Source organism: Hypanus sabinus, chromosome 9 (assembly GCF_030144855.1).
Source record: "Hypanus sabinus isolate sHypSab1 chromosome 9, sHypSab1.hap1, whole genome shotgun sequence".
Lineage (NCBI taxonomy): Eukaryota > Metazoa > Chordata > Chondrichthyes > Myliobatiformes > Dasyatidae > Hypanus > Hypanus sabinus.
In genome coordinates, this window is record NC_082714.1 from 166950044 (window position 1) to 166969152 (window position 19109).

General features: G+C 43.0%; 1 protein-coding gene across 7 annotated transcripts in view; it reads left to right on the forward strand.

The window, feature by feature from the left end:
- chd6 (chromodomain helicase DNA binding protein 6) overlaps window positions 1-19109 on the forward strand; it is a 338589-nt gene that overhangs the window by 253876 nt on the left and 65604 nt on the right. For all 7 annotated transcript variants that reach the window (XM_059981079.1, XM_059981076.1, XM_059981077.1 and 4 more), the window contains 7 exons: window positions 4130-4294; window positions 5577-5756; window positions 6973-7083; window positions 10274-10476; window positions 12826-13025; window positions 18045-18204; window positions 18598-18687. In XM_059981079.1, the coding sequence (XP_059837062.1) occupies window positions 4130-4294; window positions 5577-5756; window positions 6973-7083; window positions 10274-10476; window positions 12826-13025; window positions 18045-18204; window positions 18598-18687 (1109 nt within the window). The remainder of the gene's footprint in view (window positions 1-4129; window positions 4295-5576; window positions 5757-6972; window positions 7084-10273; window positions 10477-12825; window positions 13026-18044; window positions 18205-18597; window positions 18688-19109) is intronic.

Below are 19109 nucleotides of genomic sequence, written 5' to 3' on the forward strand. Positions count from 1 at the left end.
AATAGGAAATAATGAGGTTTAATTGAGGAGTATAAAACTAACCCTAGTCTTGACCAGGGTTCCCAACCTTTTTTTATGCCACGGACTAATACCATTAAGCAAGTGGTCCGTGGACCCCAGGTTGGGATCCCCTGCTCTAGAGCATCTAAACAGAAAGGATCCATATTCCTAAGTAGATAAGCCTACAAGAGGAGAGGCTGTACTTGATCTAGTGTTTGGAAGTGAACCTGGTCAGGTGTCAGGTCTCTCAGAGAGCATTTTGGAGATAGTGATCACAGTTCCATCTCCTTTACCATAGCATTGGAGAGGAATAGGAACAGACAAGTTAGAAAGGCATTTAATTGCAGTAAGGGGAAATAAGAGGCTATCAAGCAGGAACTTGGAAGCATAAATTGGGAACAGATGTTCTCAGGGAAATGTACAGCAGAAATATGGTAAATGTTCAGGGGATATTTGTGTGGTGTTCTGCACAGGTACATTCCAATGAAATGGAAAGGATGGTAGGGTACAGGAACTGTGGGGTACAAAGGCTGTTGTAAATCTAGTTAAGAAAAGCTTACCAAAGGTTCAAAAAACTAGGAAATGATAGAAATCTAGAAGATTATAAGCCTAGCAAGAAGGAGCTCAAGAAGGAAATTAAGAGAGCCAGAAGGGGCCATGAGAAGGCCTTGATGGACAGGATTAAGGAAAACTCCAAGGCATTCTACAAGTATGTGAAGAGCAAGAGGATAAGATGTGAGAGAATAGGACCAATCAAGTGTGACAGTGGAAAAGTGTGCATGGAACTGGAGGAGATAGCAGAGGTGCTTAATGAATACTTTGCTTCGGTATTCACTACGGAGAAGGATCTTGGCGATTGTAGGGATGACTTGCAGTGTGCTGAAAAGATTGAGCATGTAGATATTAAGAAAGAGCTTTTGGAAAGTATCAAGTTGGATAAGACAACGGAACCGGATGAGATATACCCCAAGCTACTGTGGGAGGTGAGAGAGGAGATTGCTGAGCTTCTAGTGATAATTATTGCTTCATCAATGGGGACAGGAGAGGTTCAGGAGGACTGGAGGGTTGTGGATGTTGTTCCCTTATTCAAGAAAGGGAATAGAGTTAACCCTGGAAATTATAGAGCAGTGAGTCTTACTTTAGTGGTTGTTAAGTTGATGGAGAAGATCCTGAGAGGCAGGATATGAACATTTGGAGAGGCAGAATATCATTAGGAATAGTCAGCATGGCTTTATCAAGGGCAGGTCGTGCCTTACGAGCCTGATTGAATTTTTTGAGGATGTGACTAAACACATTGATAAGGAAGAGCAGTAGATGTAGTGTATATGGATTTCAGCAAGCCATTTGATAAGGTATCCCATGCAAGGCTTATTGAGAAAGTAAAGAGGCATGGGATCCAAAGGGACATTGCATTGTGGATCCAGAATTGGCTTGCCCATGGAAGGCAAAGAATGTATGTAGATGGGTCATGTTCTATATCGAGGCCGGTGACCTGTGGTGTGCCTCGGATCTGTTCTGGGACCCCTACTCTTCGTGATTTTTATAAATGAGCCGGATGAGGAAGTGGAGGGATGGGTTACTAAATTTACTGATGACACAAAGGTTGGAGGTGTTGTGGATAGTGTGGAGGGCTGTCAGAGGTTACAGCAGGACATTGATAGGATGCAAAACTGGGCTGAAAAATGGCAGATGGGAGTTCAACCCAGGTAAGTGTGAAGTGGTTCATTTAGGTAGGTTGAATATGATGGCAGAATATAGTATTAATGGTAAGACTTGGCAGTGTGGAGGATCAGAGGGATCTTGGGGTCCAAGTCCATAGGACACTCAAAGCTGCTGTGCAGGTTGACTCTGTGGTTAATAAGGCACACGATGCATTGGCCTTCATCAATCGTGGGATTGAGTTTAGAAGCTGAGAGGTAATGTTACAGCTGTAGATGACTCTGGTCAGACCTTACTTGGAGTACTGTGCTCAGTTCTGGTCACCTCACTATAGGAAGGATGTGGAAGCCATAGAAAGGGTGCAGAGGAGATTTACAAGGACGTTACCTGGATTGGGGAGCATGCCTTTTGAGAATAGGTTGAGTGAACTCGGCCTTTTCTCATTGGAGCGGCAGAGGATGAGAGGTGACCTGATAGAGGTGTATAAGATGATGAGAGGCATTGATTGTGTGGATAGTCGGAGGCTTTTTTCCGTGGCTGAAGTGGCTAACATGAAGGCACAGTTTTAAGGTGCTTGGAAATAGATACAGAGGAGGTGTCGGGTAAGTTTACGCAGAGAGCGGTGAGTGTGTGGAATGGGCTGCTGGCGACGGTGGTGGAAGCGGATACGATAGGATCTCTTAAGAGACTCCTGGATAGGTACATGGAGCTTAGAAAAATAGAGGGCTATGGGTAAGCCTAGTAATTTCTAAGGTAGGGACATGTTTGGCACAGCTTTGTGGGCTGAAAGGCCTGTATTGTACTGTAGGCTTTCTGTGTTTCTATGTAGCTGGGTAGTGATCGGAGGGCAGGGATTTAAGGTGATGAGCAGGAAGTTTTGAGTGGTGGGTGGGGGTTGTTCAAGAATAAAGAGAAATCACTCATCCAGTGAGAGCCTGAATTGGTAATGTAGACACAAACCCTTCTCATCTGTACATAATTGGATGAGCATTTGAAGAAAAAATAAATAAAAGGTTAGCTTGTTACATCGAAACATACAGAGAAATGTGTCATTTGCATCAAATCAAATCAGTGAGGATTGTTCTAGCTTGCCCACAACCCATAGGTCAGTGAAATCTGGAAGGAAACTGGTCCACCTGGAGGTCACAGGGAGAATGTACAAACTCCTTGCAGACAGTGGTGGGAATTAAATCCCTTGCCACAAGATTCAGGTGACATGTGGGAATAATGTTGTCCATGTTTGGCTGGTGTGGACACACAGTGCCAGTGAAGGAGGACCTCTCTGTTCTCAATCTCTGCTTTTATTTGTATAATTACAATTGAAGATGTAAAGGTATAATATGCATTTATTATTCAGGACTAACAAGGCAAGTTGTTGGTGATATAAGACTGTTAAGTCAAGAGAACAAATGAAAGAATGATCTGAAGGTACAGGACTGTGCGAAAGTCTTGGGCACGTATTTATAGCGAAGATGCCTAACGCTTGCACCGTACTGTAGTATTTTATGTATTACACTGTACCACTGCACAAAAATAAAGCAAATTCATGACATTACTGATGATAAACCTGATTCTGATATGGGTCTGTATTACGGACTGAGAATGAGAAGTGGGCAGGGAAAAGGGAAGGGAGAGGATAGGAATTGGGAAGTACAAGAGACATTCTTCAGTGGTTAATAAACCAATTGGAATTAAATAACTTTGTCTGGTGTCTCAAGTCTGAGTGTGTTTGCACCTGCACCACCCGTGCCCATGGCATTACTTCTCTGCCACTTATTTCATGCCCATAACGTAGCATTCCACCCTCACATTTCCAACATCCTTTGCCTCCGTTACAGACTTGCTCTTCGCTCCACATTGACGAAGACAGTGTGTGTGCGCGCCTCAGACTTCTTCATAGAACTGTAGTTCAGGGCTAAAGTTCCATCTTCCATCAATCAGGAAGCTGGGAGGTGCATCATTGTCCAACAAGAGTCATTGAGTGAAGGGGCTAGATTTTGGGAGGGGGAGAGAGAGAGATGTCGAAGGGCTAGTCCTTTGCTTCTTCACTGGTTTGACAAAATGTGGGGAGGTGCTAGCCGTTTTCCCTCTGGTGTCACAGGAAAGATGAAGGAAATATTGACATGTTCGTACCCAAATAAGGCAGTGTGCACAGAAGCTGTGGTTAGAACCATGAATATTAGGTTACTTGTTCAAGTCTATTGTCATTCAGCTGTATACATGCACACCACCAAATGGAACGACATTTCTCTGGAGCAGGGTGCACAACACAGTACATATAACTCACACAACACAACACAAAAAAAAATTACCACAAATTAATAAATAAGGTACATTTACAACACAAGTTTAAAAAGTAAACAATATAAAGCTACAGTGTTCCCTTCATCAAAGTGTGTTTTGCCCTCATTCAAGCATTTCATGATCTGTTTGCTCTGCATCTTAGACACTGCCTCATCCTCTTTTCTAGGCTCAGGCTCGCTGTCACCGGATAGGACAGAGTAAAGCCGTTCAAGTGTATCGCCTCATAACCCGTAATTCATACGAGCGAGAAATGTTTGACAAGGCCAGCCTTAAGCTAGGCCTGGACAGAGCTGTGTTGCAAGCAATGAATCGTAGAGGAAACACTAATGGGGTAAGTGTTCCATGTTGTGCTTTGTGAGGTGAGGGTGGTGTTGGCGTGAAGTGGAAGGGCCCACTACATCAAAGCCCAACTCAGCAAGTCAGGCTTTGCCACCAACAGTAGAACCAGTTAAGTGTGGGGGATATAAAAAACAACACATTAGGGACCACTAAGACATGGCTACTTTAAAATCACAACTGGGTATTAAATATTTCAGGATGCAGATTAAGCAGAAACTAAAGTAAGTAGATTAATTATTAGTGACATCAGTGGCAGTGGGGCAAGGGATGCAGCTATAAGGAAAGAAAATGTGATTGTAACTGTGCAATATATTATCGGAATAATGAGAGCCATGGCTTTTTTTAGACTGGATAAAGACTGAGAAGTGGGGAAGATAAAATGTACGACAGTATTGACAAACAGCAAAGGCAGATGGTGTTAACAGAGTGGATGAGAAAAGGAAAGAACAAATTGCACACTCATGAAACTCCAGAAACATAAATAAATAAGGGGTCATCAGGTAGAAAAAAGGAGGCATTATTAACGACCTACACAGCAAGGAGCACACTATAGCAGTGATTTCTAAGATGCTGCAGGAGTGAAAGAAGCAATTAGAAGTACTTTGAAATTATTTAAATCTTACATCCATCCCACAACGTGAGGAAGTACATGTGAATTTAAAAGTCTAATGGCTTGTAGAAAGAAGCTGTCCTGTAGGAACAAAGAGAAACTATAGAATTAAATTAAAGAACATAAAACTTTTACAGATATCTTGATAACAAGAAAAAATCCAGCTTTTGGTTCTCTTATTTGAAGGGAGAGAAATGAGGGGAATGGGAACTAAAAGACAGTTCCATTAAAATTTTCACAGGACTGTTCCTTTCCAGATGCTATTTGCTCTGATGGTCTTGGCATCAGATTTTTAAACAGTCCATTAACTGATGAACACTACCACACATTTTGCCCTCCTTTTGCAGTGCTTATTATTTATTGTATTTCCTATTGTGGCTTAATCATTCCACTGTACTGTTGCAACAAAATAATAAATTTCGCAACATTCAGTATGTCAGTGATAATCAACATTCCTGCTAGCTGTGCGGACCAACCATTGCTCCAAGCAGGAAATTTTTACATGGCCTGAAAACTGTGGCACATTATATGTGCTACAGCCAAGCTGTGTGCAGGAGCATTTCATTTACTACATGGCCACGCACCTGCGCAGCTTTGAGCGATGATTCTGATCCTGCTCTGTATTGAAATGACTGTCTCTCTGACTGTGTACCTTCCTGTGCAGGTGCAGCCATTGTCTAAGATTGAAGTTGAAGACCTACTTCGTAAAGGAGCATATGGAGCCCTAATGGATGAGGAGGATGAGGGCTCAAAGTTCTGTGAAGAAGACATTGACCAGATCCTGCTTCGCCGAACACGCACTATCACCATTGAATCAGAAGGAAAGGGCTCCACTTTTGCGAAGGTTAGAAGCAATTTTAAGGCACGGCTTAATGGCTCCAACTCGGGAGCAAATGGTTCACTGCACAGCCATTTGATGGCTTAGCAGAATAATTTAAATGCTGTACGAATGGATAGAGAGGGACGTGCAGAAGCATGACACTACCTTATTTGCTGTTGCATGAGGCTTGGTTTTTATTCAGCTCTTTTAAATAATTGTCTTCTTACTGGTGACTTCTCGACCAATGCTTTTTAACACAAAAAAGGGGCACCAATTAAACTGGCACAAACACGACTGATTTTCCTCATTTAATAAATCATCAGGCCTCTCCTTCACATGTTCTACCAGTCAGTTGTTGCCAGTACAGTCTTCTATATGGTGGTGTGCTGGGGCAATGGCATCAACACAAGCAATGCCAACAGACTCAATAAACTGATTAGAAAGGCTGGCTCTGTTATAGGAGTCAAACTGGACACACTGGAGGCTGTGGTAGAACAAAGGACCCAATGGAAAATCCTGGCAATTCTGGACAATGTTTCCCACCCTCTGCACGCCACCTTGGGTGAACAGAGGAGCCCTTTTAGTAAAAGACAAGATAACTGCTCTGCTCCAAAGAGCACTATATGAGGTAATTCTTACCTTTGACCATTAGGGTCTGTAATAGGTAAACCTTTAGCTGGGGAAGTGATGATCCCTTCCTGTTAGACTGTTTGTGGTAACCTTTTTTATTCTTTCTACTTCTATTATTTATATCTGTTCACTTGTAATGCTACTGTGATACTGTAACTTACTTTGGGATCAATAAAGTATCTGTCTATCCTGAAATATTGATACAGTGAATTTCAGCCAGGTTATTGGGAGTCACCTACACATATGCAGTTACCCTTGGAAGAGGGAAACATTGTGCTGACTTGGCCTTGAATCTGGGGTCATATGGTAATGCAGTTGCCCTTACATCATGAGTTACCCTGGGATTGCAGTGAGATTTGCATTGGTCTCATCTATACTCGTGAATGTTATGAAAGTAACTGCCTGAGCTCAGTGCCTTGATTCAAGTTTGTTTACAGCATTCTGCTAAACTTGTGTGTTCAGAGCCAGATCTGAGCAATCCTCTGACCACCCTGTCATACTGTGTTCCAGCTGTGTCATTTAAATATCAATTTAATTTCTTTGTTGGTTGCTTGAAACTCCTTAACAAAAACCCCTTTTGGTATTCTTCTGTGATTTATTTCTGCTTCAGGCCAGCTTCGTAGCTTCAGGAAACAGGACGGATATCTCCTTAGATGATCCCAACTTCTGGCAGAAATGGGCTAAAATTGCAGAGCTGGATATAGAGTCGAAAAATGGAAAAGTAAGTACATGCCAGGTACCTCAGAATAGAGGGATATCCCATTAGAACAGAGATGAGAGGGAATTCCTTTAGCCAGAGGGTGCTGAATCTGTGGAATTCATTGCCACAGACAGCTGTGGCGCCCACATCATTTGGTACATTTTAAAGCAGAGGTTGGTAGGTTCTTGATTAGTTAGGGCATCAAAGATTACAGGGAGTAGTCAGGAGTATAGGGTTGAGAGGGAAAATAAATCAGCCATAATGGATTGGTTGAGCAGACTCAATGGACTGAATGTTCTAATTCTGTTCATATGTCTTGTGGTCTTTCCTCAAGCAGGTGCTCACGTGTCATAATTTCAGAAGGTATTGATAGACACTTTTGGCAGTGGGTGCAGTAACTGGTTGTGGCTAAGTTTCATATGTTCCTGCATTATCCCCAACCTAATGACTCACCTGGGTTTCTGTAATGGAGCAAACACCAGTTAGAACTGTTCAGCCATTATTTTAATCATTATCTCTCTTTGTGCTTTGTACCAAGTACGTGAACTGCACACAGTGCAGCATGCTGTGCAAGCGAGCCTGCTGCTGGGGTATGTATCTGCTGTCAGGACCTCTGAAGCTTCAGCTGATCAATGTGTGTCCTGCTAAAATATTTAGCATGTGCTCGGTTTCTTACTTGGATAGACACTGAACGTCTAGTACCCCTGAACCAGACCACTGGAATACTACTTCTTCATCTGGATAGAAGTGGTTCCATCAGCCAGACACAGCATTCTCCTTCTTCACAGACCTACACAAGTTCTTTGAGGATCTAATGAGCACAGTGGTTAGGGAGGAGCAGGTGGATATTGTATACTGGATTTCCAGAAGGCATTCGATAAGGTGCTGTACTAAAGACTTATCTGTAAGATAAGGATACATGGTATTATGGGTAATGTATTAGCATTCAATGACAACTGGGTAACTAGTGGAAGTTTGGGACAAATGGATGTTTCTCTGGTTGCCAGTCAGTGCTGAGTGCTTGGCCACAAATTTTCATGATATACATTAACGAACTGGAAGAAGGGACAGAGTGTAGAGTATCTCAGCTTACTGATGACACTAAACTGAGTGGAAAAGCAAATTTGCAGAGGCTGCAAAGAATTTGTACAGAGATACAGATAGGTTAAGTGAGTGGACAAGGGACTGTCAGTTGGATTGCAACATTGGTAAATGTCAGGTCATCGACTTTGGAAGGGAAAATAGAAGATAAGATTATGGTGAAAGACTATAGCCTTCTGCTGTGCAAAGGGAATTGAGTGCTTGTGTGTGAATCACAAAAGGTTGGTTTGCAGGTGCAACATGTTATCAGGAAGGCAAATGGAATGTTGGCCATAATTACTAGATGGATTGAATTTAAGAGCAGGGAGGTGATGCTCCAACCGTACAGGGTACTGGAGAGGCCGCATCTGGAGTGCTGCAAGCAGTTCTGGTCTCCTTACTTGAGGGAAAATATACTAGTTTTGGAAGTGGTGCAGAAGAGGTTCACCAGGTTGATTCCAGAGATGATGGTGTTAGGCTATGAAGAGAGATTGGGTCACCTGGGACTATATTTGCTGGAATTGAGAAGAATGAGATAGGAACTTATCAAAACATATAAAGGGATAGATAAGACAGAGGCAGGAAAGTTTTTTCCCTTGGTGAGTCAGACTAGCATAAGGGGACAGAGTCTTAAAATCTGGGGGAATAGGTTTAAGATAGAAATGAGAAACTGTTTTTCTCTGTGAAGTTCTCTGCACAAGGAAGCAATAGAGGCTACTTCATTAAATATACCAAGACACAGTTTGATAGATTTTTGCATAACAGGAATTAAGGGTTATGGTGGAGCTGAATCCACAGCCGGATCAGCTGTGATCTTACTGAATGGCAGAGCAGGCTCAATGAACCAGAAGGCTGACACCTATCTGATCTCTAAAATATTGTTTGGACAGAATTGTTACATAAATTAAGGTGGGGAGAGAGGGATGTGAACAGGGAGTGACTGAAAGCTAAACTACACTGGTGAGGAGGAGAGGGAGTGGACTTGTGGGTGTGGTTGGGTGGTCAGATTGGAGCTTATCAACATTAGGTGCAGCAGAGCTCAGAAGGTAAGCACCTTTTGGCCAAGACTAGAGTGTGTGGTTAGGTCTAGACCAGGGGTCGGCAACCTTTACCACTGAAAGAGCCATATGGACCCGTTTCCCACAGAAAAGAAAACACTGGGAGCCACAAAACCCGTTTGACATTTAAAATGAAATAACACTGCATACAACGTTTTTTGCCTTTATGCTATGTATAAACAAACTATAATGTGTTGCATTTATGAAATTGATGAACTCCTGCAGAGAAAACGGAATTACATTTCTGCATGCAACAAAAACATTTTGAACTCCGAAAAAAAGACGTTGGGTTGAAGGTTACTCCATAGTTTGCCGACCTTGGATCGAAAAATTAAAAGAAATCGCGCACTGGCGGGTGTCAGGCATTGGTAGTGGTGACGTATATTAATAGCGATTAAAAAAAAAACACGTTGTAGCGGTGTGCTACACGCAGCGCTAAAATAACGACACGGAGTCGGTAAACTGCAGTCAAAGATAACTTTATTCGAACTAAACAGCCTTGCTTTTAGCCTCCCTCAACCTGCCCCCCCCCGTGGGCGCGGATGCTCCAAAAGACACGTACTCACAAACCCCCGTAGGTTATCTCCCTTAGCCGGAACGCTGGCTAATTGTGAGCCGGTTCGGATGTGCCAGGAAATGGGTCGCCACAACGTTTTATTTAGATTGTACAAGATCACCATAATCTTCAAATTTAGAATACATTTCAAAAACTAACAAACTAACATAAAATACATTTTAATTAAATATTCATCATTTATTTTCCAAAGCCCCAGGGAGCCGCAGCACAGAGATGAAAGAGCCGAATGCGGCTCCAGAGCCGCGGGTTGCCGACCCCTGGTCTAGATAAACCGGACCTTATGGAGTGTAGATGATGAGAACAAGATGCTTATGCAAAAGGAAGAATGGAATTGAGGCTTTGTTGAGGGAAAGACTGGAATTTAGAAGATTAGCTATAACAGCATTCACTTGTTGCATATCATCTTGTTAAATCTTAATGAAGAGTCATAGGAGATACAGGGCATCAGTTCCTGGAAGATACTGATACTTGTCCCGGTTGTACGTCTTGCTCTCAGGACAGCTTGGTCATTGACACACCACGCATCAGGAAGCAGACCAAACACTACAACTCATTTGAGGATGATGAATTGATGGAGTTCTCTGAGCTGGACAGTGACAGTGAAGATAAACCTTCAAGGTCTCGTCGTCTTCACGACAAGACCCGTCGCTATCTCCGGGCAGAATGCTTTCGGGTGGAGAAGAACCTGTTGATATTTGGGTAAATGTGTGATTTGGACTGGATTTATTGAATATAAACTGAAATGACTTGGACCCCTTTGTTCCATTACTGACTTAAGGTGTGGACCGTAGGTCCATCCCTTACACTCCCGAACTGATGGGTCACTTCACATTTGATTTTCCAAAGTGTATCACTTCACACAGACATGGAGTGAACTCCATCTGCCACTTGTCAGGCTGGCTCTGCATCCTGTCAATGTCCTGTTGTAACCTATGACAATCTACTGCGCTGTCAACAATTCCACCAACCTTTGTCATCTGCAGAATCAATAGCCCATCATTGCACCTCCTCAACTAAGTCATATATACAAATCACAAAGAGCAGTGGTCAGAACTGACCTGCAGACAGAATATGCTCCGTATACTACCACCTTCTGCCTTCTATGGGCAGGCCAGTTTTGAGTCCACAGTCATGTCTCCTGATTCTCTGGGTGAGCCTACCATGGGGAACCTTGTCAAATGTCTTACTAAAATCCATATAGACCACATCCACTGCTTTAAATTCATCTGTTTGTTACTTCATCAAAAAAGTCTTATCAGGCTTGTAAGGCATGACCTGCCTCTCACAAAGCCAAGCTGACTATGCTTATCCAAGTGCTTGTAAATCCTGTCCCTAAAAAATCCTTTCCATGAGTTTGACCACTACTAATGTAAGACTCACTGGTCAGTAATGCCTAGGATTATCCATAATACCTTGTTTGAACAAAGGAACAACATTTGCCACATACATATCTTCTGGTACTACTCCTGTGACCAGTGAGGATAGAAGAAATCATCATCATCAGTGCACCAGCAATCTCTTCCCTCGCTTCCTGTAGTAATCTGGGAGTATATCTCATCTAGCCCCAGGGTCTTATCTATCACAATGTTTTTCAAAAGCTATAATACTTGACATGCTCCAGGGCAATTGCCTGTTCTGCACTGACATCACATTTGTCATAGTCCCTCTCACTGGTGAATACTGAAGCAAAGCATTCATTAAGGACCACCTCTAATTCCTTTGACTCCAGGCACATTTCCCTTGTATTCCAGATGGTCCTATTCATTCTGGTCATCTTCCTTCATGTACATGTAGAATGCCTTGGTTTCCCTGTCGCCTTCATTTTCCATAATCCTATTCACTAAGAGCTTTCCTTGACCCTTCTAGCTCCCCTAAGTCCTTCTTGGCTATCTTCAAACTCTCTGCTAGCAGTGGAAAAAGGCATTTACAAATATGGTTCATTGTGATAAATTAGAATCAGAAAAATTTACTGAGGGGAGCTTGTTCTGAGCTGCCTTGTAGCTTTGACTCTCTTCCAAGGAGAGACTGCTGCTGGGTTTAAGTTTCCAAATGTTATTGCATGGAAGCAAGAAACTGCAGATACTGGAACTCAGCAGGTCAAGCAGCATCTGTGGGGACAAAGAGATGCTCGTCATTTTGGGTTGGGATCCTGCATCAGGACTCGGAGTACCTTGAGGTTGGATGAAACTAGAATTAGAGGTCATAGGTTAGGGGTGAAAGGTGAAATGTTTAAGGAATTATCTTCAGTCAGAGGGTGGCGAGGGCGTAGAATGAGCTGCCAGTGTAAGTGGCGGGTACAGATTTGATCTCAACTTTTAAGAGAATTTTTGAGATACATGAATGGGAGGGGTGTGGAGGGCTATGGTCCAGATGCAGGTCGGTGGGACTAGGATGAATATTCATTTGGCATGGACTAGATGAGTCGTAGGGCCTGTTTCTTTGGTGTAGTGTTTTATAAGTATAGAGGAAGGGCAGGCAAGTGGGTGGTAGGTGATCTTTAGAACCAAATGAAGGTGGGATGATGGGCAGATGGAAGAAGAGATAGATGAGCTGAGATACTCATATGTAGTAAGTGGAAACAGTTAAGGAAAAAGATCTTTGTTTCTCTTCCTCTGTTCACTATTTTCATCTCTCACTTCACCTCCCCCCCTCCCCACTATTATCAATGCTTCTTATTCTTCCCCACCTGGGTCCATCTGTCCACCACCCATATAGCTATCCACCTGGTTTTCTCCTCCCTAGATTCACCTTTCCTATTGCCTCCCCACCCGGCTCCATCTGCCCCATCATCCCAACTTAATCTGGTTCCAAAGATCACCTAGCACCCTACTGTCTCTCATCTCTTCTGTCTGCACTTTCAGTCCTGATGCAGGGTGTCAGGATGCTGTTTGACCCGCTGACTTGTTCCAGCACTTTGTTTTGCACTGATTTTATTGCAACTTGCAGCATTCTTACTGAAGTTGTGCAAGGATTGTGTTTGGTACTCGTGGAGAATCCTGGACTTCTGTTGTCTAAAGTGCCAATGGGCCCTCAATTCCTGTGTTGTAGGTGGGGCCGATGGAAGGACATTTTGTCACATGGACGGTTTAAATGGCACCTGACAGAGAAGGACATGGAGACCATTTGTCGCACCCTCCTGGTATATTGCCTGAAGCATTATAAGGGCGACGAGAAAATCAAAAGCTTCATCTGGGACCTTATAACTCCGACAAAAGATGGACAGAATCAGGCACTACACAATCACTCAGGTAGGAGATCTTTCGAGGTAGGTCTGACAGTATCCATCGTAAGCTCAGATTCATGCTCATCAGCTGGGGCTTTTCTCTCTTGAGCGAAGGAGAATGAGTGGTGGCTTGATAGAGGTGCAGAAGACATAGAACAAGTGGATAACCAGAGACCTTTTTCCCAGCAGAAATATGAGGGAGCATAATTTTAAGGTGATGCAGGGGTTATGTCAGAGGTAAATTTTTACAGAGAGAGTGATAGGTGTGAAGCGCCGTGCCAGGGGTGGTAGTAAAGACAGATACATTAAGAGCATTTAAGAAGCTCTTAAATAGGCACATGGCTGATAGAAAAATAGAGGGCTATGTGGAAGGAAACAGTTAGATTAAAAGTCAGCAAACATATTGGGCTGAAGGGCCTGTACAGTGCTGTAATGTTCTATGTTCTCTGTTCAGAGTTAATTTCCATTGTGCCTGAGGAATGGAAGAACGGTTTACTTTCCTGGCCCAAAATGTGAAATCTTTACCACAGTATCTGTTGAATGAGTTGTAGCTAAAAGGCCCTTAGATAAATGCACGAAATTGAAGGCTGTTACATAAGAACATAAGAAATAGGAACAGTTGTAGGCCATCTGGCCTGTCGAGCTTGCTCTGCCATTCAATAAGATCATGGCAGATCTGGCCATGGACTCATCTCCACCTACCTGCCTTTTCCCCCATAACCCTTGATTCCCCTACTATGCAAAAATCTATCCAACCTTGTCTTAAGTATGTTTACTAAGGTAGCCTCTACTACTTCATTGGGCAAAGAATTCCACAGATTCACCACTCTCTGGGAAAAGCAGTTCCTCGTCATCTTAGTCCTAAATCTACTTCCCCGAATCCTGAGTCTATGTCCTCTAGTTCTAGTTTCACCTATCAGTGGAAACTTTTTTCTCTCTCTTATCTATCCTTTTCATAATTTTGTATGTTTCCGTAAGATCTTCTCTCATTCTTCTGAATTCCATCAAGTACAGTCCCAGGCAACTCAATCTTTCCTTGTAGTCTAACCCCCTCTTCTCTGGAATCAAACTGGTGAACCTCCTCTGCACTGCCTCTAAAGCCAGTATGTCCTTTCTCAAGTAAGGAGACCGGAACTGTACACAGTACTCCAGGTGTGGCCTGACCAATACCATGTACAGTTGCAGCATAACATCCCTGCTCATAAATTCAGTCCCTCTAGCAATAAAGACCAATATTCCATTTGCCTTCTTGATAGCCTGTTGTACCTGCAAACCAACCTTTTGTGATTCAAGCACGAGCACTGCCAAGTCCCTTTGCACAGCAGCATGCTGCATTTGTTTACCATTTAAATAATAATCTGCTTTTTCATTTTTCTTTCCAAAGTGAATGACTTCACTTTTACCAACAATGTACTCCATCTGCCAGACCCTTGCCCACTCACTTAATCTATCTATATCTCTCTGTAGACTCTCTGTATCTTCTGCACAATTTGCTTCTCCACACAATTTAATATCATCAGCAAACTTAGATACACTACACTCAGTCCCCTCTTCCAAATCGTTAATGTTTATGGTGAACAGCTGCAGGCCCAGAAGCAACCCTTGCAGCACACCGCTCACCACTGAATTTTTAATATAAAGCAAGTGGTGTAAAAGACCTCAATTTTGAGGAAATGCTTGAACACTTACCTGAAGTGGGTGCGCTACAGATTATGGGAGCTGACAATAGAACCATAGAAATAGACAATAGAAATCCACAGGATATTGTAAACTCTTCGGCCCACAATGTTGTGCTAACCATGTAACATACTCTAAAACTGCCTAGAATTTCCCTACTGGATAACCCTGTATTTTTTAAGCTCCATGTACCTATCTAGGAGTCTCTTAAAAGACCCTATTGTAGCTCCCTTCAGCACTGTCACCAGCAGTGCATTCCGCATATCCACCAATCTCTGTGTGGAAAAACGTACCCTGACATCCACAATGTGTACATCAAAGGAATTGAGACCAGTGGGCAGGGAATTGACTAACATGAAGTGGAATAAAGTGGGAACTGGAGGAGTGGGGGATAGATAGTGGCAGGTAGGGCCAGGGATGGGAGGAGCTGAGGAGAGGGAGGTGGAGATGGGTGTGCTAGGGGGCTTGGAAATGCTCCTGAACAAGTTGTGTACACCAACATGGTAGTAGAGGTGGGTAGCATTTCATACAAATGACTGTTCCAAAGCAGACTACTGCTGGTCTTTAAGTGAATAACTGATCAACCATTCTAGCCCCCCTCTATTTATCTTTGTCTGTTACCCCCGTCACTGCACTGTAAACACTTTAAACCATGGTTTATAATGCTGTTTGCATTGTAAATACATGCTGGGATTTATTTAGTTATGGACATTTTATTCCATACTTGTCCCTTAACCTCCAATTTGATTAGCTTTATAATTTTTATGTAATTTTTTTTATTGAATGTTACCTGTTTGTTACCTGCCATGCTTTGGCCAACACACCGCAGCAAATTCTTAATACATGTGTGTATTGAATAAAGTTGATTCGAAGTACATTTATTATCAGAATCAGATTTATTACCACTGGCTTGAGATGTGAAATTTGTTAACTTAGCAACAGCAGTTCAGTGCAATACATAAACTAGCAGAGAAAAAAAAATAAACGAGTAATTCACTTACATATATTGAATAGATTAAAAAAATGTAAAAACAGAAATACTGTATATTTAAACAAAAGTGAGGTAGTGTCCGAAGATCAACATCTGTATACGCAGTACAACTCTGAGATTTGTCCCTCTGTTTGCAGCCATGAAACAAAGAAACATGATGGAACCAATTCAAGGAAACATCAAACACCCAATGCACGATAAAAGAACGAATTGCGCAAAGGGCAAAAAGTGAACAAGCAACATGTGAAATATCAAACTTCAAAGCAGGACTGCAGTAGTGTTCAGTTCAGGGCCTCACCACTGTCACTGCAGGCCACAGCCAGTCTTTGCTGAAGTGCCCTAGTCCATATTGATCACCCTAATCAAGCTGTTCAAAACCAGGGAAAAACAAAAGGAACCAGAATCCAGAAATGCATGCACCATGAATCTCAAAGTCCCCCAAAATGAGTCCACAGCCTCGCTGATCAATCCTTGCAACATGGAACCCAAGGTTCCTGTTCTTTCCTCCTACAGCAGCTAGCGAGAGGGAGAGGAAGACCGTCAAACGCAGGCAGACGGTGCTGAGCACCCACCAACTTGCTCAATGCCTCAATCGAGAGAGGAGTTGGAGTCAATCATGGGCTTGTGCCCTATCTGCAGGCTTAGACCATAATACATAGGAGCAGAATTAGGCCATTCAACCCATCAAGTCTGCTCTGCCATTCCATTGTGGCTAACCCTGTATGCTATTCAACCCCATACACCTGCTTCTTACCATATCCTTTGATGCCCTGACCAATCAGAAAACTATTAACTTCTGCTATAATTATATCCACAGATTTGGCCTCCACCACAGTCTGTGGCGCAGCATTCCACAGATTCACTATTTTCTGACTAAAAAAAAAATTCCACCTTACCTCTGCTCTAGTCAAGTCAAGTCACTTTTTAATGGCATTTCGACCATAACTGCTGGTACAGTACATAATAAATACGAGACAACATTTTTCAGGACCATGGTGTTACATGACACAGTACAAAAACTACTCTGAACTACATAAAAAACAACACAATAAAAACTACATTAGGTTACAGACCTACCCAGGACTGCGTAAGTGCACAGAACAGTGCAGGCATTACAATAAATAATAAACAAAACAATAGGGCAGTAAGCTGTCAGTCCAGGCTCTGAGTATTGAGAAGTCTGATAGCTTGGGAGAAGAAACTTACATAGTCTGGTTGTGAGAGCCCGAATGCTTCGGAGCCTTTTTCCAGATGGGAGGAGGGAGAAGAGATTGTATGAGGGGTGCATGGGGTCCTTCATAATTCTGTTTCCTTTATGGATGCAGCGTGTAGTGTAAATGTCCATGATGGCAGGAAGAGAGACCCCGATGATCTTCTCAGCTGACCTCACTATCCGCTGCAGGGTCTTGCGATCCAAGATGGTGCAATTTCCAAACCAGGCAGTGATGCAGCTGCTCAGGATGCTCTCAATACAACCCCTGAAGAATGTGATGAGGATGGGTGGTGGGAGATGGACTTCCCTCTGAAGGGTTGCCCTTCAATTTGAGTCTGTCCCCTCTAGTTCTTGACACCCCCACCATAGAAAACATCCTCTCCCATCCACCCTATCTAGTCCTTCCAACATTCGGTAGGTTTCAATAAGATCCCCACACTTTCTTCTAAATTCCAGTCAGTATAGGCCCAAGACTGCCAAATGCTCCTCATATGTTAACCCCTTGATTCTCTGAATCATCCTCGTGAACCTCCTCTGGACTCTTCCAGGCCTTCTGGCTGCACTCTCTGTTCCAAACCTCACCAAACTCCCTTGGAGACAGCAAAGTGTCAAGCTACTCATTCGACCCAATAACGCACCATCAAAATGTAACTCACAGGTTCCAATCACACACAACTTAGTAGCAGAATCATATTTGAAAGTAGTTTTATGAACTGTCTGCAGGATTTTGCCCGTTGGTCATGTTTTTCGTTGGTGCCATTTTGCATAGATCCTTCATGGTACATACCTACTTTCTTGTGGGGGCTAGATTATTACTGTAGAGAGGGAGGTTGCTGAGCCCTGAATTGCATTGTGGAGATAAGATCCACAGAATATTACTGTATGGAAGGAGGGTGTTCAGCCTGATGCCACTGCTGAGCACTATTGAGAGAAGCTCCCCAGCTTCTTCCACTCTTGCCTTGTTGCCATGACAGTTCGCGCTCCTTCCCTTTGTCCAGTTCCTCTCTGAGGGTTCCATCACTCAGATGGTTGGGAGGGGCAGGTTGCCAAGCATGTGTTTGGTTTGGCATTTTGATTAGGGAGTGTGGCAGTATTTGTGGTAGTAGTATTTGTACCATCCATGAGAACTCATAATGATACAAAGATTTGGAAACTTCCTCCAGGGCTGTCAGCACCTGTGCCCAGGGGGAGGAAAGGGAAGAAGATGAAGACGCCTCTGTCACAGCCAGAGCTGAAGAATGCTGACTGGGTGGCTAGCTGTAACCCAGAGGTGCTCTTCCACGATGATGGTTACAAGAAACATCTCAAACAGCACTGCAACAAGTAAGTGCTTGCAAGACTCCCTTGTGTGTGAGGATCCAGTCTGCACGCAGGATAGACCTGAGAGTGAGTCAGGTGGTGGTTGGGTACATGTGGCATAAATTGAGATGGGGGAGGTGGATATGCAGGTTGGGATGTACAATAGTTGTTTGTGTGGTACTTGGGTAATTTCCCCCTTGGTGGCATGTAAAGGGGTGAGATTCGTTCATAAACTCCAAACCATTTTGAATAATTTGATGCTGTTGAGAATTTGGCCACTTGAGAATCTCTTATGCTGTTAAGGGATGGATCTCACTGATGCACAGTGACACCCTGTCATCTTGGTAAAACTCACTTCAGCACGAAACAATGTGCAGGAAAAGAGAAATTGTTTCTGTCTCTTCCTGTTGTTCGCAGGGTCTTGCTGAGAGTCCGAATGTTGTATTATCTCAAGCAGGAAGTGCTGGGGGAGGCTGCTGATAAAGCTTTGGATGGTATTGATGCAAGGTACGTCTAAGAGCAAAGCTACTACACTGTGGAGGGTAAAGAAGTGGCCTGGTTTGGTACCGGACTACCATGAGACACAAGCAGAATTAAGCATTGACTATGCTCCGTCATTCAATCATAACTGATTTATCATCCATTTCGGTCCCACTCTCCTACCTTCTCCCTGTAAAATATGACGTGATTACTAATCAAGAACCTAAGATCATATTCTTAGAATAGTAGTCTATACGCCTTTATTCCTACTACCCGAGTGCATGACTATACACTTCCCTACACTATATTCCATCTGTTACTTATTTGTCTGTTTTCCTAATTAAAGTTCAAAGTAAATTTATTGTCAAAGTACACTTTCTTGCTGGCATTCACAGTAAATACAAGAAACACAATAGAATCAATGGAAGACTGCACCCAACAGGACAGAC